At 49.1% G+C, this 26,894-nt stretch overlaps 1 protein-coding gene across 2 annotated transcripts in view; it reads left to right on the top strand.

The window, feature by feature from the left end:
• Positions 1–26,894, top strand: part of TNPO1 (transportin 1) — a 1,970,728-nt gene that overhangs the window by 569,648 nt on the left and 1,374,186 nt on the right. For both annotated transcript variants that reach the window (XR_011280658.1, XM_069627508.1), the window contains exon 7: positions 19,169–19,291. Coding sequence is in view for 1 of the 2 variants with exons in the window: in XM_069627508.1 (XP_069483609.1) it covers positions 19,169–19,291 (123 nt within the window). In the remaining variant the exon portion in view is untranslated. The remainder of the gene's footprint in view (positions 1–19,168; positions 19,292–26,894) is intronic.

Genomic DNA, 26,894 nt, shown 5'->3' with positions numbered 1-26,894 from the left:
ATCCTTTTTCATGTGACATTCCTGTGGTTGTGTCTTTTTTGCTTTCGTGCAAGTGGGTACTGTTAAAGGTTACCTGGCGGTGCTGTCTATTTTTAAGTGCTCGTCTGAGGGGTGTTCTTATTTAAAAATTACTTTAATTTCTCAGTTTCTCAAAGGTGCCTTGTTGGGATTTGAATCTTGTTTGGAAATTCCTTATGGGTGCTCCGTTTGAGCCTTTACATTCTTGTCCTTTGAGGCTGTTAACCCTTAAAACTGTGTTTTTAGTTGCGGTCATTTCCGCTCGCAGAGTGAGTTGCAGGCACTTTCAGTTAAGCCACCCTTCACTGTGTTTTATAAGGACAGGGTTGTCCTTAGAGTTCGTCCTTTCTTCCGAAGGTGGCGTCGTAATTTCATTTGAGCCAGAAGGTTATTCTTCTGGCATTTTATCCTCCTCCACATCCTGGTAAGGAAGAGGCAAGGCTCCATAGGTTGGATCCTAGGAGAGCTTTAAGTTTCTACATTTCTCGCATGTCCCGGGTCAGAGTGGACGATCAGCTCTTTATTTGTTATGCTGGAACGCGTTTGGGACAAGCTGTGACTAAGCAGACTTTGCCTAGATGGATTATCTTGGCAATTTCTGAATGTTACCGCTTGGCGGGTAAGGACCCTCCGGTAGGCTTACGGGCCCATTCTACTAGGGGGATGGCTGCCTCTACTGCCCTGCAGAGGGGTGTTCCTATTCGTAGCATCTGTGAAGCAGCCACTTGGGCTTCGGTCCATACTTTTGTACGTCACTACTCCCTCGATTCTGTCCATGGGCAGGATCTGGCCTTTGGCAAGGCGGTCCTTTATTCTGCGATTTGATTGGGCATTCTAAATTTCTATATTCTAAATTCTTTTCCCTCCTCCATACGTTAGTACTGCTTTGGGAGTCTGTCATAGATATGGAATAAGTCGGAGGACCCAATCCCCTCGAAGAACAAGTTACTCTCTTACCTGGTAAGGTTCTTTCGATGGGATGGTCCGACGACGTATTCCATATCGCTCGCTCCCTACCTGCCCCGCTACAGAATTTCTTATGCGATTGCAGCTTACGTTTCCGCAAGGCTTTCTGTGTCATATTGGCAGTGGTTTGGTGCAATTCGTTCTGGGGGGAAAAAACTACAACTGAGGCTACGGGCGTCCTACTTATAACATCCGGTGACGTTGGCTCGACGGAGGTCCTCGAGGACAGCATATCGACGTCATCGACGCAGACGCCGAAAGATTTTCCGAAGCAACACAGCTGTGGTGATTACTGCCATAGATATGGAAAATGTCGTCGGACCATCCCATCGAAAGAACATTACCAGGTAAGGGAGTAACTTGTTTGTTGGGGTTATATTCTTGTGAACTGGTCTTCCTTACTGCATCATTACTTACCTTCCTTTCAGGTGTTATAGTGAATTGTATACATTTATACAAACCTAAGGTGACAATATGTTTAATAAGAGTGTGTGATAATACGACCTGCTTGCTTGTTTTTTGTAGTGTTTTGGGCCTAAAGTAGAGTATTGTGCTTGCGTGCCTGTGTGCTAAACTGTGTGAACTTATTGTGGACCCCTGACCACACTCACGAGACTAAGCTTTGACCACTTTCCATGCTTACCTCTCTGAGTTCCCATCTATACTAGAACTAGGGTGGCCAGACTTTAGAAGTCCATCTTAACAATAGGACTGTTTTTCTGGGGTGGCTGTGTGCTCTTTTCACCTCAAAGAAGTTTTAGAAAGAATCTTGGAAGCGTGCACTCAGCCAGGATTTAGGAATTACGTTTCCTTTGGTCAGCTATGACAATTCCACAATCCTGAAGGTGGATTGTCTATAGAAACTTATTGCCATTTATTCTGTACCTGCAGATTGTTGGTCGTAGAGCTTGTTAGGCTCACTCACTTTATATCCTTATTCTAGTTATGGAGATACATTCTCAGAAGAGAAACATGCTTCCTAATGGGCATTATGATTGCGTTGAAGGACAGCCTGCAGTCTGTGATGGCCTTTAAAATCTTTGTGTTGGCTGATCAACTATGCTTCATTCCCTGACTCTTGTACTTGATGACTGAGCCTCTGCTTACAATGAGTAGGCCAGACGATTCCCTTGTGCATTGTAGAAGGATGCATGCCTTTTTAAAATGGCATTTCTTTTCCACACATGATTTTCTCAAATACTCCATATTCTTGCTATTCCATGTAATGTTTTCATGTTGCTTTCACCCTTCTGACTTGCCCTTTTATCACAGCTCGGGATTTTAATGGGGTGTATGATTCTTACTACCTACTTGTTTCTGCAGTCAGTGAACATTGTCCTGCAATCGGCATAAAATAAATGCCACTGAAACCAGGCTTGGAAAAGATTCACGAAGATCACAACACCGCAAGCTGTAGACTCTAGAAAAGTGTATGCAGTCTTAGCTGATGGGGGTGAAGGCTTGCTTTTTATAGGGGGGTACAAAGCACTTGAATTGGCGATGCCTACTTCCAGTCAGCCATCCTTTTTCTCTTTGTGAAATATAGGCTGCTTGGCTATCTGCAGCTCTTTCTTTCACTGATCGTGCCACCTAGGTTTGTGGTTGGGGCAAAGGCTATTAGGCACCCTGTTTCCCGGAAGTGGTAACTACTGCATTTGCAGCAGAGGAAGTGGGATTTGGCAAAGGTTTTGGGGATGAAGACAATTTAGTCTTGTTTGGTCATGCACTGCGACTGTTACTATTGTCCATCAGCAGTGTGCCCACTGAAGTCTTATTACGGCAGTGTAAATGTCAATGTGCGCTTCTTGAATAACTTGACCTATGGATGTTACCTGAAAGTGCCCAACACCTGGATTCGTCCTGAGGTGTCCTCAAAGTCTGCTTCTAGGCGCTTCCCAGAGTAGTTTTTCCAAGCCAAGCTATATTTGGTTGGCATCTGGTGCAGTGACTACCCAATTAGATTTATTATGCACCATAGTTACTCTATAAATCACTGCTTTGCACCTACTAACCTTACCAAAATGGTCAAACTGATGATGGGGAGAAGCACCAATGCAAAGAACAGTCAAAATAATTATAATTGCTCGTTTATAACACGCTTACACCAGCTTCTAAGTGCGAGACCGGGATTTGAACCTGTGTTGCTATGCGTTATCTTCCTTCCAAGACTTAACACTTTGCGGTTGAGCTATCCTCCCCGCCCACCACCTGATGGCATGCCCTCCAGGTTTCTTACCATTCGTACCATTTTGCTTAAGTAAGTGCCTTCCCATTAAAGTACTGGCTTTGGACAAGGGTTGTTCGTTGTCAGGAGTAGCACCACAGCAATTTCTAGTTAAAAATGTGGGATGAAATGGATGCATGTGGGGAGTTGGAACCTTCATGACAAGCAATACTTGGGATTTTCTTTTCCATTGACAACAGGGGTGTCTATGTTAATGCAGATGTTCTGCCAAGGGACTGGAGATGGAACCTTTTTCATCATAAAAAACCTTCTTCCCCCTTTAAATTTCGAGGCGTGCGGGGGTGCGGTCCTGAGAGCATGCACTGCCCTGACTCCGCCCTCCGGCGCCACACTTCCCGTCGACGTGGAAAACGTGACTGAACAGGCCGAATTCGTCAGCTCTCCTGGGTTTGGCTTCAGCCATGTAATTCCATGTGCGGATACTTGTACTCTTTTGTCTTTATCACAGGTACTCGGTCCTCAGGTGTCATGCTCCTACCCGGTGCTTGTCGACTTCTACAGGGTTCAACAGGTGTCGATCCTGTGACAGGCTCTTTCCAACTAAAGACCCCCATGCACTCTGTCTACGTTGCCTTGGCCCAGACCACGGCTGGCAAGCTTGTACCGCATGCAACGCGCTCTCCTCAAGGTCTCAGAAGAACAGACTAGCCAGGTGGAGGGACCTCTTCCCGAGATCACCCCCAGAGGACCTAAAGGACTTTGTCTAGTAACGATCCAAGCCCACGGTAGGGCTGCACTTTTTCAACACACCTGCACGAGCGACTCCTTCCCAAGGACTCGCCTACACGGGACGGACTGCTCAGGTCCTCCTACCAGCAGGAGTACCAAGGCTATATAAGCAACCTGCAGGGTGAAGGGTCCATTGATCCTCCCTGTGACAGTGCGGAGGGATCGGAAGGTTCTTTTACCAGGGCTTTACCCGAGGGGCCATGCCCTAGTACCGGCAACATGTCTGAGGGGGCACCTTTACGCAGTTCTACCAGCAGATCCACCGAGGGCGAAACACCTACCCGGTCTCGACCTGAGGAACATGGTAGACCTCATGATCCACACTCTGAGTCCTGGACGGGGCTGGGCCCAATGAGCCAAGTAAAACAACGCAGGCACGTGGAAGGCAGCTCGACAAAATGGCCACAGTGACGGATGCTTCTGACATCTGCCTGATACCGCACCAAGGCAGGGAGCAGTTGGAGCAACGGGTGTCAAGGTGGGACTGGTGTCAACCAGGTATGTGGCCTACAGCCTACCCTTCATTTGCACTGGGTAGGTTTCCGCTGCATCCGTATTGGCAGGGTACGCAACGGCTCCAGCAGCTGCCCACTACCCTGTCAATATCGCCTACCACCCCTTTGGCCTGCGAACACAGATTTCCTTAAAGGTTCCTCCGGCTCATGACATCTCCTCTGATGGGGGGGGGGTGGGCTTCATCCTCAGGGACACCATCAGGGACAGGCTCCCGCCAATGGCTCCGGTACCTCAGACCCCAGTACAGGCGCCTCTGGCACCTGTTCAGCCTCCGCCGCCTGCTCGAGCCCTACCGATAGTGCAGGTGGTTCCGTACCAGCCTCTGGCTCCAGACTCCAAACCCCAGCCTTTGGCCCCGAGCACCCCGCCACCGTTGCCGGACCCACCGGACCCTGAGGTGGACACAGATGAGGAGGAGGACCCCAACACACCGTCATCAGCCAAGGCCTTACACTAACATCTTGCAGGGCTGGCAGAGTACTTGTGCCTTCCTCAACCCCAGATCGAGCAACCATCCAAGGTGGTCCTTGCCGAAGTCCTCACGCTACATCCCACAGCGAGAACAGGGATCCCGGTGCAGAAGGAAGTAGTCTCCTTGGCCAAGAAGGGCTGACTCAAGCCCCACTCGGTCCAGCCTGTCAATCGAAGCCTGGATGCCAAGTACAGGCAGATGGAGGGGGATACACTCTTGCTAGCGGCCCATCCTCAGCCCCACTCTTCGGTGATTGCTGCAATATCACTATACTCCAAGCCTCAGTCGTCCTCTGCCTCTTCATCTGCGGCGCTGCTAGGCAAGTATGAGAAGATCTTGGGGGCGTATGGAAAGATGCTGTATTCCAACGCATCCCTGTATCTTCGTCAAGCCAACGCTAATGCCATGCTGTCTGCTGTTAACCAGAGGCTTTGGCGGGAAATTTCAGATTTCCTCCCAGAGCTTCCGGCGCAGAGCCAATAACAATTAAAGGCATGACTCGCTCAGGCCAAGATGGTGGCACAAGACATCCTGGAGTCCACTGTGGCCCACATTGACACCTCTGGCCGGGCCATCTGCATTGCCACAGACATGAGAAGAACAGCCTGGCTCTGTGCTACTAAATTCAACCCGGATGTCCAGGAACTCATATTAGACCTTCCGTTCGAAGGGGGTGACCTCTCCCACTCCACCACGGACGAGGAACTGGACCAAAAGAAAAACTGCTCACAAACGGGCAAGTCTTTATCCATCCTGCAAAGACCACGCCCAAAACGTACACTCAGTCACAGCAGCGCTCGGACAAGGGGTGTACATATGGAGGGTTCTGTGGCTTCCAAGAGTGGAGATCCAGGCAGCCTGACCGTTCGCTGATCCAACATCGGTGCAAACAACAAAAAAGGGGGTGGGGGGTGAGTAAGGGCTTTTTTTTCCAGTCCCCCTCCTCTGCAACAGCCTCGGAGTGAAAAAGCATGACATGCCCCTCCGGGTCCACGTGTCTCCGGTGGGGGGCAGGCTTGCTCTACATGCACAGTTCTGGTGCCAGACCACTCCCACAGGTTGGGACAGCAACTCTTCTGGCAGAGATCCGGTCACTCGTCGAAAGCCAGACAGTGGAGGAAGTCCCAGCGAGGCTTGGGTTTCTACTCCAGGATTTTCGTCATTCACAAAAAGAACTAGGTGGTCCTGAGTTGTGCTGGACCTTTCCACCCTCAACCTCTCCCTACCTCTACAAAAATTCAAGATGGTTATGCCAGCTTTAATAGCGGAGACATTGTGCAAGAGAGACTGGATGTGCTCCCTGGATCCGAAGGACGCGTACTTACACGTCCTGATCTGGCAGCCTCATCGTTCTTTTCCACAATTTAGGATCATGGGTTACAATTTCCAATACAAGGTGCTTCCCTGTGGCCTCAACTCGCCCCCCAGGGTCTTTACCAGGCTGATGAATACAGTGGCGATTCTCCTCAGGGCCACCACATCTATCTGTACATCAACGACCAGCTCGTCAGGGCTTAATCTCTGGAAGCGGTGCATCGCACCTCACGCCTTCATGAACACACTTTGCGATCTAGGTTTCTCACTCAATCTCAAGAAGTCGAAGCTGCAGCCTACGCAGACTCTTTCCTTCTTGGGGCTCATTTGGGACACAGGCTCAGTTTTTCCTTCACGGCCATCAAGAGGGCCACTGCGCACTTCTTCATCAGAGAAGTGACATCGGCCTGATGGTAGCCTACTGGGTTTCATGGCAGCTGTCCTATTGGACGTCCCCCACACGAAACTCAGGATGAGGAGGATACAGCTGCACTTTGCAGCATTATGGAACCAGGAACGGGGCTCTCAGGTGGAGATGATCATCGTTCCTCCTTTTCACCTGGACCTCACATGGTGGTCCAGGGACTGCTACCTGCGACTGGCAAGCCCTTCGGCAACCTACCCCGCAAGTCAATTCGACGGACTCCTCTCTCGACGGATAGGGGGCCACTCTGGACAACCACTGCGTCATGGCACCTGGACCCGGCAGGGGCAGGAGTACCACATCAATTGGCTGGGGCTGAAGGTGATCTGCCTAGTGCTCAGAGCCTTCCTTCCGGTTATTGAGGGCAAGGTCGTCTTCATCCAGACGGACAACTTGACCAGCATGTTCTTCGTCAACAATCAGGGAGGTACCAGGTCCCCTCCACTGTGCAGACTGGCAGTCAGCATGTGGGAATGTGCTCTGGAGACTGGAGAAAGTCTACCTCACGGCCGTCCACCTTCCTGGGGAATCCAATCCAACCTGGAGGCGAAGAGGCTCAGCAGGCTGGGAGTGGACAATTAAGAGTGGCAGCTAACCAACCGCGTACTGCAAGAGCTGTTCAGCAGATGGGACACCCCAAGGTGGACCTCTTTGCCTCCTGGGCCAACAGGAAGTGCCAACAGTTTGCCTCCTGGAAGGGGCAGGGTGCCGGCTCACTGGGCAATGCATTTACTGAATGTTGAACGGCATGACAACATACGCCTTCCCACCCACTCCGCTGATACACAGGGTGATATGCAAGATCAAGGAGTCTCACCAACTCAGCGTCATTCTGATAGCTACATGGTGGCCAGCCAGGCCGTGATTCTCAGAGCTGCTCAGCATCTGCTCAGCTCAGCATCTCGGAGAGACCTCCCATTCGCCTTTCTATAGGCCCAGCACATCTTCTTGCACAGCAGGGGGGCATGGTCATTCACCCCGCCCCAGAGAAACTAGCCCTCACAGCGTGGTTCCTGAGCAGGTCACGCTAGGACACCTCAGGCTAATCTTGAGATCATACAAGGCGCTAGGAGTAAAGCTACCAGGTCCCAATATAACCCACTTAGCAGACTCTAAGGATATTACACCCCCCCCCCCCCCCCCTTGCATGTACATTAGACAACATGCTCTCCTTCTCGGCGCACCTCACCCACTCGGGCATGCAAGTAGATACTTGCTGCACTTGGCAACCATAGGGCCTACAGAAACTCAGGAAGAGGTTTTTTCCTCTACAAACCCGATTGTTAAAAAGCATCTGATGGGCCTCGCCAGACTCTACCCGCCCATCAAGAGGCCACATCCTGTGTGGGACCTCAATATAGTGTTGGTACCCTGGCGCTCAAATCATTTGAGCCTATGGCGTCCGCAGACATAAGGCTGGTCACCATCAAGAAGGCCTTGCTAGTCTGCCTCGCCTCACCCCAGCTCGCAGGATAAGCGAAATCCAGGTGCTGGTCGCCTCAGAACCTTATACTATGTTTCACAGGGATAAAGTATTACTGGGGACACACCAGCATTCCTACCTAAGGTGCCTTCTGCGGTCCATCTGAACGAAGAAATGGTGCTGCCTGTGCTTTTTGCTGAGCCCAAAGACAAGGAAAAGAGTTCTGCACTGCCTGGATGTCAGGCGTGCCCTGAAATTCTACTTAGACAGTACCAAGGACTTCTGCAAATCAGATGCACTTTTTGTCACCTTCGTCGGAGCAAGGCCTCCATAGCCCGTTGGATGGTCTCAGCCAATAAAGAAGCTTACGAGGGACAGCATATGCTACTGCCGGCCATCATGCACGCCCAGGCGGTCAGAGCCAAGGCAACGGCCATAGCATTCCAGCTGCATGTCCCCAGGCAAGTCATTAGCAGGGGGCCACATGGGGGACACCTTCGGATTTCTGGAAGCACTACCGATTGGATGCCGGATCTAGATCAGATGCAACGTTCTGACAGGCGGTTCTTTGAAACCTCTTTGCTTAAGGAGGGTCACCTCTCCACCCTGCTGCTACACTCAGTTGTAATTGCCCATGCAGAATCGAGGAAAGGGGATGGGAGGTAGGAGTAATTATGTTAGTCACCGTAGTGACTAACGTACTCTTAGTCCCCTTTCCTCCATTCGTCCCTCCACCCCCACTCCCCTCTAATAAGACTGGTGTCATTAGGCAATGTTAATCTATTGTCAACGTGTCTATGGGGACTGAGGTGTTTGTTTTATTATTTATAATGCGCGATCATACCCTCAGGTAACAGGTACATGAAAATGCGAAACTTAGTTACAACAGCGAAAATGTATACATACATATAAGTAAAGCGAGATTATATACATACATACAGGTATAGGTACACTGTGTGTGTGGATATGGACTACTGGAGCAAACGGACCACTTTCTAGCATAAGAAATGTAAGCAGGTGAATAGTGGAGAGGAGGGGTGGTACTCCACTTGGTAAAACATGGCAACAGGTTGCATTTAATGATCCTACGTTTTCAACCATAGGACAACGTTAGTCTGGAAGTTATGGTAGCGGAGGTCCATTCTCAGAGAGGGAGGAAGGGAGTTCCACAGTTTAGCTGCTTTCACTGGGAAGCTGTTGCCCCCTATTGTGGAACGATTGAAGTTAGGAATGGAGAGGCAATCTTTGTAAGCTGTTCTTGTGGGTCTCAAGGAAGTCTGTCTTTGGAATCTATCGATCAAGTAGATGGGAGCAGCGTTGTAAATAGATTTATGAGTAAGTGACATGGTTTTTAGCAGAATTTTGTCGTTGATGGGGAGCCAGTTATTCTGTTGGCTATATGCAGATATGTGGTCTCTTCTAGAGATGCCTACTGCCGCTCTGAGGGCATTATTTTGTAAGGTTTGTATTTTACTGGTAATGGCTTTGGTAGACCCTAGATAAAGGGTATTGCAATAGTCCAGGCAAGACAAAATGAGGGCTCTGGCAAGGGTCGTGCAACTGGTATCGGAGAAATGGCTTGGCTGCGCGGATCAGTTTGCACGTGTAGACAGAGGATGCTGAGGAGTTCACCTGTTTATTAAATGAGAGGTTTGAATCCAGGTAAACAGTGTTTTGACCTCTTGTCCTACTTTGATACTGTTACCATCGATTATAAATGACAAATAGACATGGCCTAGTTTTTTTAAGCTGGAGGAGGTGCCCAGGATGAGTTCAGTCTTGTCATCATTCAGGCATAGTCCGTGTGTGGCCATCCATGCCTGGATGATGATGATGTACACTCTGTTCACCAAGGCCAAATCCTTTTCATAATCCCCAGAAAGCAGGAGGAGGATCTGGGTATCTGCATAATTAGTGTAGGTGATACCGAGATGATCCAGATCATCGAAAAGGGGCTTGGTAAAAATATTGTACAGTGTGGGCGAGACACAAGAGCCCTATGGCATGCTGCAGGAGATGGGTATGGGGTCTGCCGCTGCTATGGGCGAGAAGACCCTCATGGTTCTACCATTGAGGAAGGATCTAATCCAGGTGATGGCAAGTGAGCGGCTGTGTTAAGGTGGGTGCATAGGATGGTATGGTCGACCAGGTCAAATGCAGCCGAGAGGACTAGGAGGAGGAGTAGGGCTGCTTTACCGTTATCTCAGAGTTCATCGACTTGTGTCTGAAGGTCAATGAGGGGCGTCTCGGTCCCATGTAGGGAACGGAAGCCTGATTGTCTAGCTCCTAATAGGTGGTGTGCTTCCAAGTGCTTCAGTATTTGTACGTAGGCAACCTTGTCCAGGATTTTCAGGAGAAAGGGTACAGTCGTAATGGGTCTGTAGTTTGTTGGCGTGAATGGGTCAAGGGTGGGTTTTTTTAAGAGTGGAAGTACCCAGGATTGTTTGAGATTGGTGGGGATAGTGCCAGATAAAAAGGACGCATTGATTAGCTTTGTGATGAAAGGGGAGAGGTCTCGGGCAGCATCCTTGATGAGCTGTGCGGGGCATAGATCACCCTGACAGTTGGAAGGTTTCAGTGACAGGATGATACTTTCTACTTTGAGTATGGAGACTTTGGTAAAGTTGAAGCGGGTAGATTCGATGTCTGTAGTACTCTCAATAGGTTTGGGTGGGGGGGTCATTTAATGAGGCTCTTTTGCAGGAGATTTGTTTTGTAAAGTAGAAATCTTATTGGCTAATGCGTTTTGGATCTCTGAGCACACAATTTTATCTTTGGTGAACGTGTCAAATGGTGCTATAGGATTCTCTATTTCTTGGAGGATAGAAAATAATTCCTTCATATTAGATTTGGCTTGGGATATGGGCGAGTCGAAAGAGATTCGTTTTGCTAGGCATATTTCTTTCTTGTAGAGGGTTGAGAGTTTAGTGAATTTAAGTTTGTTGGCTGCTGATGGTAGTTTTTTCCAAGTGGCCTTGCAGTTTCTTTTTTGCTGCCTTAGGTTTTTGAGGAATGGTGTAAACCATTTATTCAGGTGCGTTTTGGGCTTACTTGGTCTGAGTTTCAGGGTGGCAATTCGGTCCAGCGAGGAGGACATGATTTTGTTATATGGTGTGGTGCTGGAGGGTGGGGTCAAGGCAGCGCATGCTCCCAGGGCCGCACCCCTGCGCGCCTCTTAATTTAAAGTGGAAGAAGGTTGTTTCTGGTGAAAAAGGTTTGATTTCCCGTCCCTTGGAAGAGACGCCTATGCAGTATGCAGTATGGAGGAAAGGGGACTAAGAGTATGTTAGTCACTACGGGGAGTAACTTATAATTTTAAGCCTATAGTGGAATGGATACCATCCACCCCTGGACCAGTTTACACCAACTGCAATTCTTCATGCACCAACCCCTGAACTACCCATTGAGAGAGGACACCGTTGATTTCCCCAAGCTCCAATAGCATGCCACCATTCCTATATCCCATGCATGCAAGCCTCTGCCCAGATTCTCTTGTTTGGCAGATTGCTCATCTTTGTGGCTTTTCAGCCATGAAGTCTACATTCCTGCAACTCTTCAACTTGTCCTTTGCCCCTTGCCCCCACTAGAAAGTCCTTGTTTGCCAAGTTCTGTACCTAGTGGCAGGATTATCCTTGTCTTGCCTTTTGGAGGCCCCATATAGACACGCCATCCTCCCTGTATGGAGCATCCAGCTGACCTATTTATACAGCCTGCCAGCACCCTCCACCACTCCAGCTCCGTGTGCTCCAGGGTGGCAAGATTCCCTCTGCCTACTTTCCAGGTGGAACTGAAGTTGACGGCCCCACCCACTGTAAAAGCTTTCCACATTGAAATCATGGGTGTCAGGATGTTTCTGGACACATGGCCTCTGGAAACTGGCACGTGGCCTCTGTTCTGGTGCTACTATTGGAATAGAGTGGCATCTGGAATTCCCTACCCTCCAACATCTGCAACGAACCCTGCTTCCCACAGTTCAAAAAATTACTCAAGACTTGGCTCTTTAATAAATACTAATATCATGAGAGCTACTCTAGTACCAATCAACCACCTGTCCAGATTGTAATCTAGTTTCTGAGGCTTGTGGAATCTGCTTAGATCACATGCTGTGCATAGGCCGACATCTAGTGGAAGCTGCGGAGTATTACAGTTTGTTTTTCGAAAGTCGAAAATGGGCGTCGACACAGGCGTGCCAGTAATACTATCCCTAGTGTGACGTCCACTGTACCCAAGATCCCTCACGCGTGTAGGATCCTCAGATTGTTTTTTTCCGCCATACTGGTCGGAAGCATCTTGCGGAGTTCCCTGGCCTTAGCCATACTTTTGCTGTTATTATAATTATAATTCTTATTCATTCCCTTCCCCACCCCAACGTCGACCCTCAACCTCGACGACGGCTGGAGAAGTCATCGACCGTCGACTGCTGCACGACGGATCTGGGCCTCGGAAGGCCGCTGGCCTCGGCCCGGGCCTAGTAGGCCGCTGGCCTCGGCCCTTACAAGTAGGGAGAGTGGGGGGTGGTACATACTCTTCACTCTTGATATATAGTTACATTTTATATATTCCTACACTTAGCAGCCCGCTGCCTTAAGGTGCGTATGGAGGGTACCCCTTTTCAATTCTGCCCCAAGTGCAATCGCAAATACCCTTGGGTCGACAGGCACGCCACGTGCAATCTCTGCTTGCCGAGGGATCACCCCGAAGCGAACTGCAGAGCGTGTAGTAGGTTTAAACCTAAGACACTTAAGGACCGTTCGACAAAGCGTTGGGCCCACCACGCCAGGCAGGAAGCCATGGCAGCGGAGGGCGCCTTCAGCGATGGCAGCGACGCCGTACTTTCGGACGGCGAGGGCATTACGGCGTCGAAAGACAGCCGGCAAGCGCAGGTCCCCGACCTCGGAAGGTCGTCCGGCAGGGCGGCTATGGGGAAGACCCCCGGCGACGCAAGCGCTACACACCTAACACACACTAAACACACTAAGACCAACCGGACCTCGACGACGTCGACTTCCCGGAAAGAGGCACAAAAAGAACGGTCCGACTCGGTGTCCTCTGGGCGCTCTCGATCGAGATCACCTCACGACGCAAGGCAATCATCCACTCTTGCCAAGAGTGCCTCGCTACACACATTAACGGAAGTTCGATCGTCGGGAGACGAAGACGACTTCCACCCCCAGGCCGCGCTCCAAGATACCGAGACCGCGGTTAACACCAGTGAGGCCCCACGCCCGAAGCATACAGATACCTCTCCAGACCCTCGGCGCCCGGCGTCGAAAATCTCTGGGGCCTCCAAGGGACAGGGAAAACATTTTTCCACGCACGGGGAGGGGGGGAAACAGCGGAAAGCACAGCCTTCCACCCCTGTAAAGCCATCCTCTCACCCTAGGCAGACAAGTAAACACAAGTCTACCCTTGAAAAGTCCAATAAATCATCTCCTGCTAAAGTAATACCCTGTTCCAGGGAATGGTCCAGTGAAGACATAGACAGGGTTATGTCTAGGATGTCTTCCTTGGCTGATTTTTATGATAAGAACCCAGAACACTTTCTTTCATATAACCCTCAGGGGGCCACACCCTCAGGCTCCTCCGATCCTATCCCGCTAAGTAAAAAGCCCCGGGTCGAAACACCTGAACCCTTCGAGGTTCAGCCTTACTCCACTCCATATTCTACTCCACTCCCCAGTTACCGGGGACAAGTTTTCCCTGAAGAGCACCAGGAGTTTGAAATTATGGAAGAACAAACCGGGACAGATTACTATGCAGAGGATGAGGACCTGGAGGAGGGAGAAGATGAGCAGGAAATTTACAGAGTAGATTCCCCAGTACAAAGCGAAGCCCCAGTTACTGACTCTCCAGTTGATAACCAGCCCCTCCTCAACGAGGTTCTCGCTCGAGCAGCGGAACACTTCCACATCGACACCCACGGTGTACAGGAGGAAAGGGACTTCGCGGAGGAGTTTGTAGGAGAGAGAAGACCGGTCGCTCAGACCATCCCTATCCTCAAATCCATCCAACGAAGAATAGATCCTTCCCTGGTGAATCCTAACCTCACCAGAGCTGTCAACCCCAGAATTGAAAAGATTTTCCGGGCAGCCCAGTCTGACCCTCTGTATATAAGGGGACATCTTAAACCAGATTCCCTAGTGGTGACCAACACTAGAAAAAGGGCTGGCACGCCCTTATCTTCATCAGAAGCTCCTCCCGATAAGGAGAGCAAAGAACTTTACGGGTTTGGCAGAAAGGTAGCCTCAACGTCCGCCTACCAAGCAAGGATTGCGAATTCCACCACCCTGTTGGCTAGTTACAATTGCCATCAATGGGAAGAAGTCGCGGCACTCATTGCCTCTGCTCCAGAACCGTTAAAGGGCCAGCTGGCTCGGATCTCAGCAGAGGGGAGAGCCGTGTCTGGTTGCATTTTAAAAGCAACTTTCGACGCCGCTGACAACGCAGGGAGATTGATAGCAGAAGGTACTGTTATCAAGAGACATGCGTGGTTACGGCAGTCGGGATTCAAGACAGAAACCCAGGCTTCTTTAATAGACAAGCCAGTGGAACCCGACCTATTGTTTGGGAAAGCGGTCGAAGACGCACTTAAAAATGCCAAAGATGAATATGAGACTCTCAAATCCCTTGGCCAGCTTACCAACAAACCCCCTAACCAGAGGGGGAACAATAATTTTCGTCGCCCACGCGGCCAAAATTCACAAAGAGGCAACTATGCCCAGGGACAAGGTACACAATGGAATAACAACCAGCAGTCTACCCAGAGTTACGGCAGGGGTAACAAGAGAGGTCGTGGAAGAGGCAGAGGCAGCCCCAACAAGGGAGGTGGCGCGCCTCCACCAAAACAGTGACGCTCAGTTCAGGGTCCCTTGCCACGCAACCCCAGTAGGGGGACGCATTTCCACCTTCACCCAGGCTTGGGAAGGGATCACCTCAGACAGATGGGTGCTGTCAACAGTATCCGCAGGATATTGTATAGAACTACTGCAGCGTCCCCGGAATCATCCTCCACGACAAAGAGTGCACTCCCTAGAGCATCAAAAGATCCTTCTCGAGGAGATCGCCATTCTGCTAGAAAAGGACGCGATAGAACTCGTCCCAGGACACCAGGTAAACAAGGGTATCTATTCAACTTACTTCCTTGTGCCAAAGAAAGATTTGACAATGCGCCCAGTATTGGACTTACGGCCTGCCAACAAGTATGTCAAGCCCCAAAAATTTCGTATGACCACGCTACAAGAGGTAATCCCCCTCCTAAAAAAGGGGGATTACATGGCAACCTTGGATATGAAAGATGCTTATTTTCATATTTCCATGCTCCCAGCGCACAGAAAGTACTTGCGCTTCAAGGTGGACAGTCGCCATTACCAATTCAAGGTACTGCCCTTCGGGATAGCTTCAGCACCAAGGGTATTCACCAAGGTACTGGCGGTGGCGGCTGCACACCTACGCAGGGAAGCAATCCCGGTGTACCCTTATCTGGACGACTGGCTCATAACGGGGGAAACCCCAGGAATTTGCAGGTCAAACATTCAAAGGACTATCGACCTCCTCCACGAATTAGGCTTCTCCATCAACGAGAAAAAGTCAAGTCTGGTGCCAAGCACCTCAAAACAGTTTCTAGGAGCTATCCTAGATACTCAGAAAGGATTGACCTTCCCTTCGGAAGAGAGAATTCGGAATATACTTCTGCAAATTCCGCATTATCAGTCAGGTCAACAGATAACAGTACGCAAAGCTATGCGGTTACTGGGCATGATGGCGTCATGCATTTACCTGGTCCCCCACGCGCGTCTGCGCATGCGTCCCATGCAGGAATGGTTGGCGAAACAGTGGTCTCAGGCAAGTGGTCATTGGGACGATCTAGTGGTCGTTTCGCCAACACTCGTACAGAGCCTACACTGGTGGACAAGAGAGAATCTCGCAAGGGGGAAACCCTTTTACGATCCCGAAGTACAAGCCGTGGTGACTACAGATGCATGCCTAACTGGGTGGGGAGCTCACCATCTCCACCACACAGCTCAGGGTCTCTGGTCTCACTCAGTAGCCAAGAACCACATCAATATGCTAGAGCTTCTGGCAGTATTCCGAGCGCTAAGGGCGTTCGAGCCCCATCTACTGAACTTGTCGGTGCAGATCAGGACGGACAGCACGACAGCCATGTTCTATCTGAACAAGCAAGGGGGGACTCGTTCGCCAAATCTGTCCAAGCTTGCCCAGAAAATATGGATATGGGCACTCAGATGGAACATCTTCCTGTCATCGCAACACGTTCCAGGGGAGCTCAATTCCCTAGCGGATGCTCTAAGCAGAGACTCCCTCCCAGAAGAACACGAATGGGCCCTTCACAGAGACGTAGTAGAAGATCTCTTCTCTCAGTGGGGTTTCCCCACTATAGACCTATTCGCCACAAGCGAAAACAAACAATGCCCAGGATTTGCATCCAGGTTCCCCCAGCCGGACTCCCAAGGGAATGCCCTGTGGATGAACTGGTCAGGGATGTTTGCGTACGCTTTTCCACCAACTCCTCTCATCAGGAAGGTGGTGTACAAGATGAACAAGGAATCGATGACGCTCATCCTAGTTGCTCCCATGTGGGCGAGACAACCATGGTTTCCACACCTACGCAGGATGGCGGTGTGCGAACCCATCAGACTCCCAGCCTGGTACAACCTACTGTCCCAGCAACAGGGTCAAACAGTGCATCAGGAACCCAACTCTATGAACCTAGCAGCATGGCTCCTGAAGTCATAGAGTTTGGACATCTCAAATTACCACAGAGGTGTATGGACATTCTAAAGGAGTCCAGGAAACCAAATACAAGGCACTGTTACTTTGACAAGTGGAAAAGATTCGTTATCTGGTGCCAGAATAAACAAATCAACCCGGTTGATTGCACTCCTTCCAACGTTGTGACATACATGCTCCACCTGCTGGATGCAGGGTTGGTTTTTAACTCGCTGAAAGTACACCTGGCAGCCCTCTCGGCTTACACCACATCCCATAACAAGGTCTCGTGGTGGAAAGTACCAGTGGTTAAAGCCTTCATGGAAGGAGTAAAGAGACTTCACCCTCCTATTTCGAACCCACCGCCAGGATGGGACCTCAATGTGGTGCTAGCTAAGCTCATGGGACCCCCATTCGAACCCATGCATAAAAGTAGTCTCAAACACCTGACTTATAAAACGGCCTTCTTAGTAGCCATTACCTCCATAAGAAGGGTCAGTGAAATTCAGGCTCTGTCAGTGCAGGATCCTTTCTTTACTATCCACAAGGACAAACTGGTTTTACGCACACACCTCAGGTTCTCACCTAAATTCATATCCAAGTTCCATGTAAACCAGTCCATCGAGCTTCCGGCTTTCTTCCAGAACCCGCAAAGCTCGGCTGAGGTGAAACTACACACCCTAGATGTGCGTAGGGCGGTCCTATACTATGTAAATAAAACCAGACCGCTAAGGAAAACAGATCAACTGTTTGTCTCCGTAGCTACAGGCAGAGAGGGGGATCGCGTCTCTAAGGGCGCTATCTCGAAGTGGATTATCAACTGTATACAGCTGTGTTACTCTCTTTCTGGAAAGACTCTGCCTTTTACGCCAAGGGCCCACTCTACTAGAGGCATTGGTGCCACTCTGGCTTTCATTGCAAATGTTCCCCTCGACACCATTTGCAAAGCGGCTACTTGGAGCTCTATTCACACTTTTACTCAGCATTACTGCATTGACACTCATTCCAAGACAGATACACAAGTGGGACAAGCGGTTCTAAGACACCTGTTTGCTCATGACCCTTCTCACATCCCACCTCCTTCTTATGGTACTGCTCGCTAATCTATGCACAGCATGTGATCTAAGCAGATTCCACAAGCCTCAGAAGGGATACATTACTCACCGTAATCGTATTTCTGATGCTTGTATCTGCTTAGATTCACATGCGACCCACCCTTCCTCCCCTCCGAGAGAAGGCGCATGATTGCTTGTAGTCTTACCTTTCTGTCTATCTGCTTGGATTATCTGTACTCACGCTACTCCTCATGCTTCCTCATGTCAGGAAAAAATACAATCTGAGGATCCTACACGCGTGAGGGATCTTGGGTACAGTGGACGTCACACTAGGGATAGTATTACTGGCACGCCTGTGTCGACGCCCATTTTCGACTTTCGAAAAACAAACTGTAATACTCCGCAGCTTCCACTAGATGTCGGCCTATGCACAGCATGTGAATCTAAGCTGATACAAGCATCAGAAATACGATTACGGTGAGTAATGTATCCCATATCTATACTGCACCTATCTGACACCTCTCCCAAGTATCCCCGCAACATGTACTATAAAGTATTCATGTAACACGGAAGAATGTTAATTTCCTGCAATATGTAAGAATCTAAATATCCCTGCATCATGTAAGAATGTAGAAGATTGTACATTTCCGTGTAACCTACGCTGTGGTACCCTAGGATTTTGGGCGTATAACAAATACAATACATAAAATCAATATGGATGAAGAGGCTTGCAGCATGCCACATGAGCAGTATCAACAGTTTATTAAAGGAAAAGACCAATGAAGTTTAGAGCAGATTTCAAAATGTGAGTTTTCTTTTCGCATTAGCTGTGTGCAAGGGGTATAGGATGTACATTGAAGAGGATTGGTCACAAAAATGACTCTTTCCAGGGTTGACCAAAGACTCACCCGCAACCCAGTGATTGTTCTGGGTGATCAGCCCACCATCTGTTTTTTTGATGGATTTACACGGGTATTTAAGATTAACTTTAAGTAAAGAACTGCAGTGTTGCAAGCTAATTGCATGCACTGCTGTGCCTAGGCCACAATGTGCTTACTTTTTTTTAATTTATAAAGAAACAAATGACTAGGATGTGCCAAGGTGCTGCAATCTAATTCGCCTAAAGGAATATATTGTCTAAACCAGGAATAGTAGCCCTTATATTGAGTAACTTAAGTTTACGGGAAAGTGGGAGTTTTTGTGTTTTGTAAAGTGAAAACGGTAGCTTTTATCTGACACTCAACGTTGATGTATTATTGAATAACCTCTTTGTATACAGAATCTGTTTGCATTGGCTGCTGATGAAGAGCCTGAAGTCCGTAAAAATGTTTGCAGAGCTCTTGTGATGCTTCTTGATGTACGAATGGATCGCCTGCTTCCTCACATGCACAATATCGTGGAGGTAATTGGTCACTCACTATATCTGACAGTTTAACTTAACGAAATAAGTTGATGAAAACAAATGCATGTGTTTACTTGGGTCTGCTCATCCAGATACATTTTTATTGCATACCAGCATTCTTTAGAGCCTTCCTGGTAGTTTAGTAGTTTTTAAATGGGGGCAACCCTTGCATGATTTCCAGATGCATGCACGACAAGTAAGAGCAACTTAAATGAGGTTATATGCATTAAAATACAATGTTTTCCAAAATGTTAAAATAATGAATGTAATAAGCATTTGTACCCGGAAAATGCTATGAGGGGATATGGAAGTTGTATTTTTAAAAATTAAAATGTTTTCTGCTTTGGTTTCTTTTGCACGATGTTGCTGCACCATCATCTCATTTACCCACCTGTTGCACTATGCTTTACATGTTTTTTTAGAGGTACACATATATTTGTATGCAGCCAATTAGCTTGGTGTGTTGTCAAGGGTTTTGACCCATGTTGAATCCTTAGATTGGGTAGATGTGGGGATGAGCTGTCGCCGCCCATTATTCTATCCCAGAACAAACTAAATCAATAGACTGGGTGGATGTGGGGATGAACTTTCGCCGCCCACATTCACGCCAGAATCCAGGAGAACTGCGCAGTTGGCACAAGACCACTCCAAAGATACAACATTCTTGTGGGGGGTTCCACATCACCACTCTACTGTAAGGATGCCATCAAAACGATGTAAAGCAAGGGTCCTATACTATCAAGCAAAAGACCACTCTATTGAAATGCAGTAATTCAAGACAGATCCCAAAAATGGATGCAATACCTGTACTCACCACTATCAGAAAGCCAGCGTTTGAAAACCACCAGACGTTTGTGTAAAACTGAACAGAGGAACCCAAACCAGGCCAAGGAAAGACTTGCTAAGAGGTGGATACAATGTAAAACTATATTCTGAAATGACTTGAAGGAAGTAATTATTTAATGTACATGTAAAAAAATTGTAAGTTTTGATTTAAACTGGGAACTAAAGTGACATTTAGCTGAATTCTGCCTGACAACCCCTGACAGGAGTTGAAACTTGATCAAACTGCATTCCCAGGCCTGGCTGCCTCCTGCTTCCCCACCAAAAGGAGATGACACCTCTCTGATTAGATTAGGGGAGGGGCACCGCAGGAGGTTGGATGACTGGCCTACAAGTAGCCTCTTCAAACCTTAAATGCCCAAAGATAAGGCTGAGGATGACCTTCCAGGCACCAAACAAACAAGGAAACAGGACAGGCCTCTTCACAGGTGCTGGCCGCGCAAGGTCAGAGGAGATGCCAGAGCCAACCCAGCGTGGTTTTAGGAAGAACCAGTGTGTGCCGCTAACATGGTGATGGGCAGGAAGGAGATGCTGCAATGCTTCCAAGACCTCCAGACAAAACTGACAATCCATGCACACACACATTGCAGATTTGAAGGCCTACTTGAGACCATGCACGAAATGAAAGGAGAACTAGTACTTGGGCGCACGCACAGAGGCCACAGAAACCGCAATACAGGATCTTGCAGATGCTAGGAGAAATGACAAACTGCTTGGAAATCTTGCATGGGTGGCACCAAATTTAGAAATTTAGTGCAAGGATTTGGAGAACCGTTCAATGAGGCCCCTACTTTTACGTCCCGTCCCCTTTCCTCCATACTGTATGGGCGTCCCTTCCAAGGAACTGGAGACAGCACCCTTTTCACCAGAAAAACTTCCTTCCCCTTTAAATTTAGAGGTGCTCTGGGGCGTGGCCCAGGGAGCATTCGCTGCCCTGACTCCGCTTTCCGGCGCCACACCTCAGTCCCCTTTTGTTCATTGGGAACAGACCGAATTCACCAGCGCTCCTGGGTTTGGCTTCGGCCATGTAATTCCACGCACGGGTGGTACTTTGTCTTTCTTTCTTTTATATCATTCAGGTACTCTGCCCTCAGGCGTCACGCTCCTCGCCGGTGCATGTTGACTTCTACAGGGTTGAGAAAGTGTCATCCTGCAACGGACTCTTCCCAACTTCAAACCCCCATACCCTATGCCTACGTTGCCTTGGACCAGACCACGGTTGGCAATCATGTTCGGCGTGTGACTCGCTGCCTTCGAAGGTGCTGAAGAACAGACTAGCCAGGTGGAGAAAGCTCTTCCAGAGGTCGCCTCCAGAGGATCTCAAGATATTCGTGAAGCATCGTCCAAGGCAGGGCTGATATTTTCCAACTCACCCCGCAAGCGTGACTCCTTCCCAGGGACTCTCCCGCGTGGGAGGGATCGGCCAGGTCCTTCCACCGGCACATGCACAGAGGCTGATTCAGCTACAGAGCCCTCTGGTCGAGGGGTCCTCGGATCCTCTCGGACTCAGTGTTGAGGGACCGGAAGGTTCTTGTACCAGGCTTACACCGGAGAGGCTCAGCCATTGTACCGGCACAATGGCCAACGCCCTAACACCGGCAATGCGTCCGAGGGGCTACACCCTAATACCGGCAGTAGGTCCCAAGAGGCGCCTAAACGCAGCTCTACCGACCCCCGGGTCGAAGGTGTCACACCTACCGGGCCGAGACCCCAGGAGCAGGGTAGGCCCAGTGATCCACATGCGAGAGTCTTGGACCAAACCGGACCCAGTGGGCTGGACATCATGTCGCAGACACATGGCAGGCAGCTCGACAAAATGCTCTCCGTGCCAAACCGGATCACCCGTCTGACTCCTTTCCACAAATTCGCCGAAGAACGAGTGTCAAGGTGGGACTGGTCGCAACCAGGTACGTGACCTACAGTCTACCCTTCATACGCGCAGGGCAACTTTCCCATGCGTCCATTCGGACTGGGTACGCAGCTGCTCCAGCAGTCCCTCGCTATCCTGTCGGTACCACCTTTCCGGCCAGTGAGGAGGTGCTCTTCGACAAATCCCTCGGCCTCATGAGATCTCTGCAGATGGGGGGGGGGGGCTTATCAAGGAAGCAGTCAGGGAAGTCCTCCCCGCCATGCTAGAGGCACCACAGACTCCATCAGGCCCCCTGGCCCCGGTTCAGCCGCCTCCTCCGGCTCCGCAACTTCCACCACCTCCTCAGCCTCTGGCTGCGGTTCCTGTACCCGAGCCTCCGGTGCCATCTACCCCTCCTCCTCCTCCACAAGATCCTCCAGATCCGCAGGATATGGACGAGGAGGAGGATACGGACATGCCATCCTCAGCCAGGGCCTTCCACAAACGTCTTGCCGGCCTGGCGGAGTACCTGGGCCTCCCCCCAACCCGAGGTAGAACAGACGGCAGAGGGGGTTCTGGCTGAGGTCCTCACGAGACGCCCCTCTGCCAACACAGGGGTTCCACTGCAAACCGATGTAGTCTCCCTGGCCAAGAAGGGCTGGCTCAAGCCCCACTCAGTCCAGCCGGTCAACCGACGCCTGGATGCCAAGTACAGGCAGATGGAGAGGGGACACTCTTGCTCTCGACCCATCCTCAGCCACACTCCTCGGTGATCGCTGCAGCATCACTATACTCCAAGCCTCAGTCATCCTCAGCCGTGTCCTCTGCGGCACTGCTAGGCAAGGAGAAGATGATCTTGGAGGCCTACGGCAAGAAGATCTACTCCGACTCCTTGCACTATGGGGACTATGGACTAACAGTACGTTAGTCACTATGGTGAGTAATTTATAATATATTCGACTCAAGAACATCCCAGAGAGGATTGAGGACAGACCCCTGAAGAAGACTGTGAAGGAAGTCTTCAGACACGTACTGGGAGAGGGGCCTGACTTAGATATTCCAATCGATAGGATCCATACAGTGGGTCCCAAGGGGAGAGAACCGGGTGCCAGAGCGAGTAACATGTTGGCTGTGATGTCCATCTACCCACAGAAGGAACAAATCCTACAGACCGCTAGATATGCCAGGGCCCCAAGGGTGAACAGTGTAGACAGCCTTCTCTTTCAGGACATTGCCCCGTCAATGCTGATCAAGAGACCAGAGATGAGTCCCGTTACCAGGGCCCTAATGCAAAATAAAATACAAGTGGACCTTCCCGTTTGGACTCTTATTCACGATGGAGGCCAAGCAACATTGCGTAACGACTTGTGAGGAGGGGATGTCTATGCTAAACTTGGAAGAGGCGGCCCCGGGAGGGGTAACTGCGGCCAGCAGATGTGGCCTGTCGGTCAGGAAACCCTGGGAATGGTCGAAGGGAGTCTGTGTTGGAGAGGCCTCAACCTGGAAGGGCATGCAACATCAATGGGCTGAAGGGTGGGAAATGACATTCGCCACACATCCACAATGGCAAGCCACATCTAGCGGGGAAGGCTTCGAAACACTAGGAGCTGCAAAATTAAGCCACATCTGGAGGAGCAGGGCACTGATGTCTCGAACATGGGATGCATTGTGGGAGCAATCAGCCCATGGGGGGTGGGTCACAGAGGTCACTGGAATCAGGGTAGGGAGTAGATATCTCTGCAACTCTTCTCTGGAACTGTGTGGCACACCGGAGCCGGGAAGATGGTATTCCCCGGTTCCATAGGGATTTCCGTTCACACCAGAGGGGCAGGGTCGAGGGTGGGAGTTTGCATAGTGCAGTTGGGGGGGTTGAAGGGAGTGGTGAGTGCGCACAAGGTGGTACCCGGAAGCACTCACGCATTGACCACGGAAGGAGCGTAGGATACTGAAACGCAGAGCTTAGAGTGTGCCTAACAACGAAAGAATATACGAGAGCACACAAGTGCAGACACAACATGGAAGAACCGATTAATCATGCGATAACTGCGACGTAATCCTTGAAACTCGGCGTTACATTGACTTCTGTGAACGTCCAATGCTCAGATGAATACCAAAGCCTAAGTCCAGAAAACCCTTTAAATCCACTCTAATCGATAGAGTGTAGAGACTCAGTTCCTCTGCGAACTCCACCATAATAAGAAATTCGAAAAAGATCAGATTCAAAAGTGGTTACCTTTTTGTCCAACTGAATGGAAGATATGAGGAATAATACCCCTACAAAACGAAGAGACTAGCAAAATCTCATTCGATAATACTGTTATAAGATCGTTTGTAATATTCAACAACACTGTTTTATATTGTATTATTGACAGAAACGCTTTTGCCAAATTGGTAGATCTTTCTTTATTAGCCCCTGAAGAATTCCCTAATAATCACTATAGTCACAACAAAAATGGGAAGAAACATGTCGGGCATTATTTGTGTGTTGAATGAAAATGTGATAAATGTTGGTATATGAGAATGCATGGAATGAGTCCAAATGAGATGTGTGAAACAATGTCTGAATGAATTTGAGAAACAACAGAACAAACCATTGTGTTAAGCCAAAAACAACTTTAGAATTTGTCTCTATGAGCTTTCCAAATGAAAGTCTAAATTTGCTGCATCCGTTTTCTGTCAATGAATTGCTTGTTTTAAATGCATGGTGAAGGACAATTTACTAATTTAGTGCCTACACCAATGATGTTCTTAAAATTTGAGTGTATTTTGATAAAATAAAAACATGTATATTTTTTTCTACCAATTAACGTTCACTATTTTATTAATATAGTGCACAAAATGGCTATAGGATTCAAACCAAGTGTAGAGGTAGATAACTAATGACCAGCGGGAAGCAACCTCTAGCACCAGCTTTATTGTCTAAAATTTGGAAGGGAGAACCCCTTAATGTTAAGGGTATGCTGGTGACACATACCCCTTGATCTCTCTTTTGTGTTTGTAATAAAGGTATTTCAGGTAAGCAGGGAACCAGGATCTTCCGGGGGTGGGGGAAGAATGTAGTTTGTTTCAACTTGTGGGTGCGGGGGAGAAGGGTCCCACCAGACCTCACAAGGTTTAAGTCGGTGTCGGGCGCCACAGGAGGGGAATGGGGTTAGGGTGCAATTGGTTTCGCATCTTAAGCTACTGATATTCAATGTGCAGTACTTAAATTCCCCCAATATAAGGAGCAACATTGAAAGATATATGGCTCGGTAACGCCCGGACATAATTGCTCTTCAAGAAGCTCATATCTGAAAGGGACAAACTTAGATAAAATAATAGGGGGGTTTCCCCTCAATATGCACCAAGCCAACACAGAGGGAACAATAGGTGGTTCCATTATAGCATTTAAGAGGTCGTTGGAGGTGGGGTGGAGATCTTGGAAGTGAAAACCGATAAGGGAGGCAGATATGTATTAGTTAAAAGTAAGTTGGGAGCACAAATTATGACCATAGCCTCAGTATATGCGCCAAACTCAGGTCAGGATGGTTTTCTAAGAGCAACGCTGGCTACGCTAGCAGCATTCACTATGGGGAGTTTGTCTGAATGGGCGACCGGAACATGGCCTAGGACCGACTAAAAGATCGTAGCGCGCAGATCTATCATAGGCAAGTGCCACCATCTAATGCTTTGAAGTGCAAAACGACCTTCTGATCCTAAAGGATGTCTTGAGGACGACTCGGAAGGAATTAGCAGGGTACACCTACTATTTGCACGCCCATCGATCCATTTCTAGAATAGATTACGTTTGGGCATCAGCAGCGCTTTGGACAGGATCTCAAGCATAGACTTGACACCCATCCTGCTCTCAGCTCATGTCTCACTGAAGATCTTGGTGCAGGGTCCAGGACGACCGGAGGGCACTTGGAGGTGGTCTTTCCCACACGAGATACTAAAAGATGGGGTCCTAACCAGCGAACTGGTAGAAACAATGAGGGAATATTTTCCCATTAACTCCCAGGACCTGGATGGGGCGATGGTGTGGGACACCTTTTAAGGCAGTGACTATGGGACATCTCATAGCGATAGCCACGAGGAACAAAAAACTAAAGGATTCAGGCACTTATGGTGCCAGACCAAAGTGGTAAGTTCAGAAGGTAGTATAGAAACGTGAGAGGCCAGTTAGACTTGCTGCACAACAGGAAGGCCAAAAGAGCACTTCTTCATGCAAAACAATAATATAATATAAAAGCAAACAAAGCTGATCGCCTCCTGGCAAGATATCTCAGGGGGAAAAGGGCTGATCAAACTGTTATCCAGGTGCAAGATCCATAGGGTGAGCGAATCACCTCTACCCCGGACATTATAAACCAGTTTGAGGGCTTCTACTCCAATTTATACTCTAACTCCCCGTATGTGGAAGCTCAGGAGGACTATCTCCACGTGCTGCCCCTCCATGGCATCACTCTGCAAACTAGGGACCTCCTGGATGAGGATATCGGAGGAAGTTGTGTCCTAAGTGAAACAAAGGCACCTGGCCCGGACGGGTTCACAGTGGTCTTCTACAAGACTTTTTGGTCGATCCTAGTCCCCAAGCTGACGGCCCTGTATAACCAATTGGGGAGCGGGGGAAATCTCACCGACAATGAAAGAGGCAGAAATGGTGCTTTTTTCCAAAACAAAATAAGGATCCAATGGCGCATGGGTTGTATAGACCTATTGGGCTGATTAACCTAGATGACGCAAACATATGCACTAAAGTCCTAGCAAATAGGTTAGACTCCCTACTCCCTGATCTGATTGTGCCCAATCAGTCAGGATTTATTAAAAATAGACCCATGACAATATTAGGCGTCTTTGCCAGCTGGTAGAAAAGGTCTCCAAGAAACGTTGTCTGGCAGTTCTGTTGGCCCTAGACATGGAGAAAGCGTT

Source organism: Ambystoma mexicanum, chromosome 6p, assembly GCF_040938575.1.
Source record: "Ambystoma mexicanum isolate Mex_15411 chromosome 6p, UKY_AmexF1_1, whole genome shotgun sequence".
In the NCBI taxonomy this organism is placed as follows: Eukaryota; Metazoa; Chordata; class Amphibia; order Caudata; family Ambystomatidae; genus Ambystoma; species Ambystoma mexicanum.
Note: the sequence above shows the minus strand (reverse complement) of the source record. Positions and strands in the feature narration are given on the sequence as shown.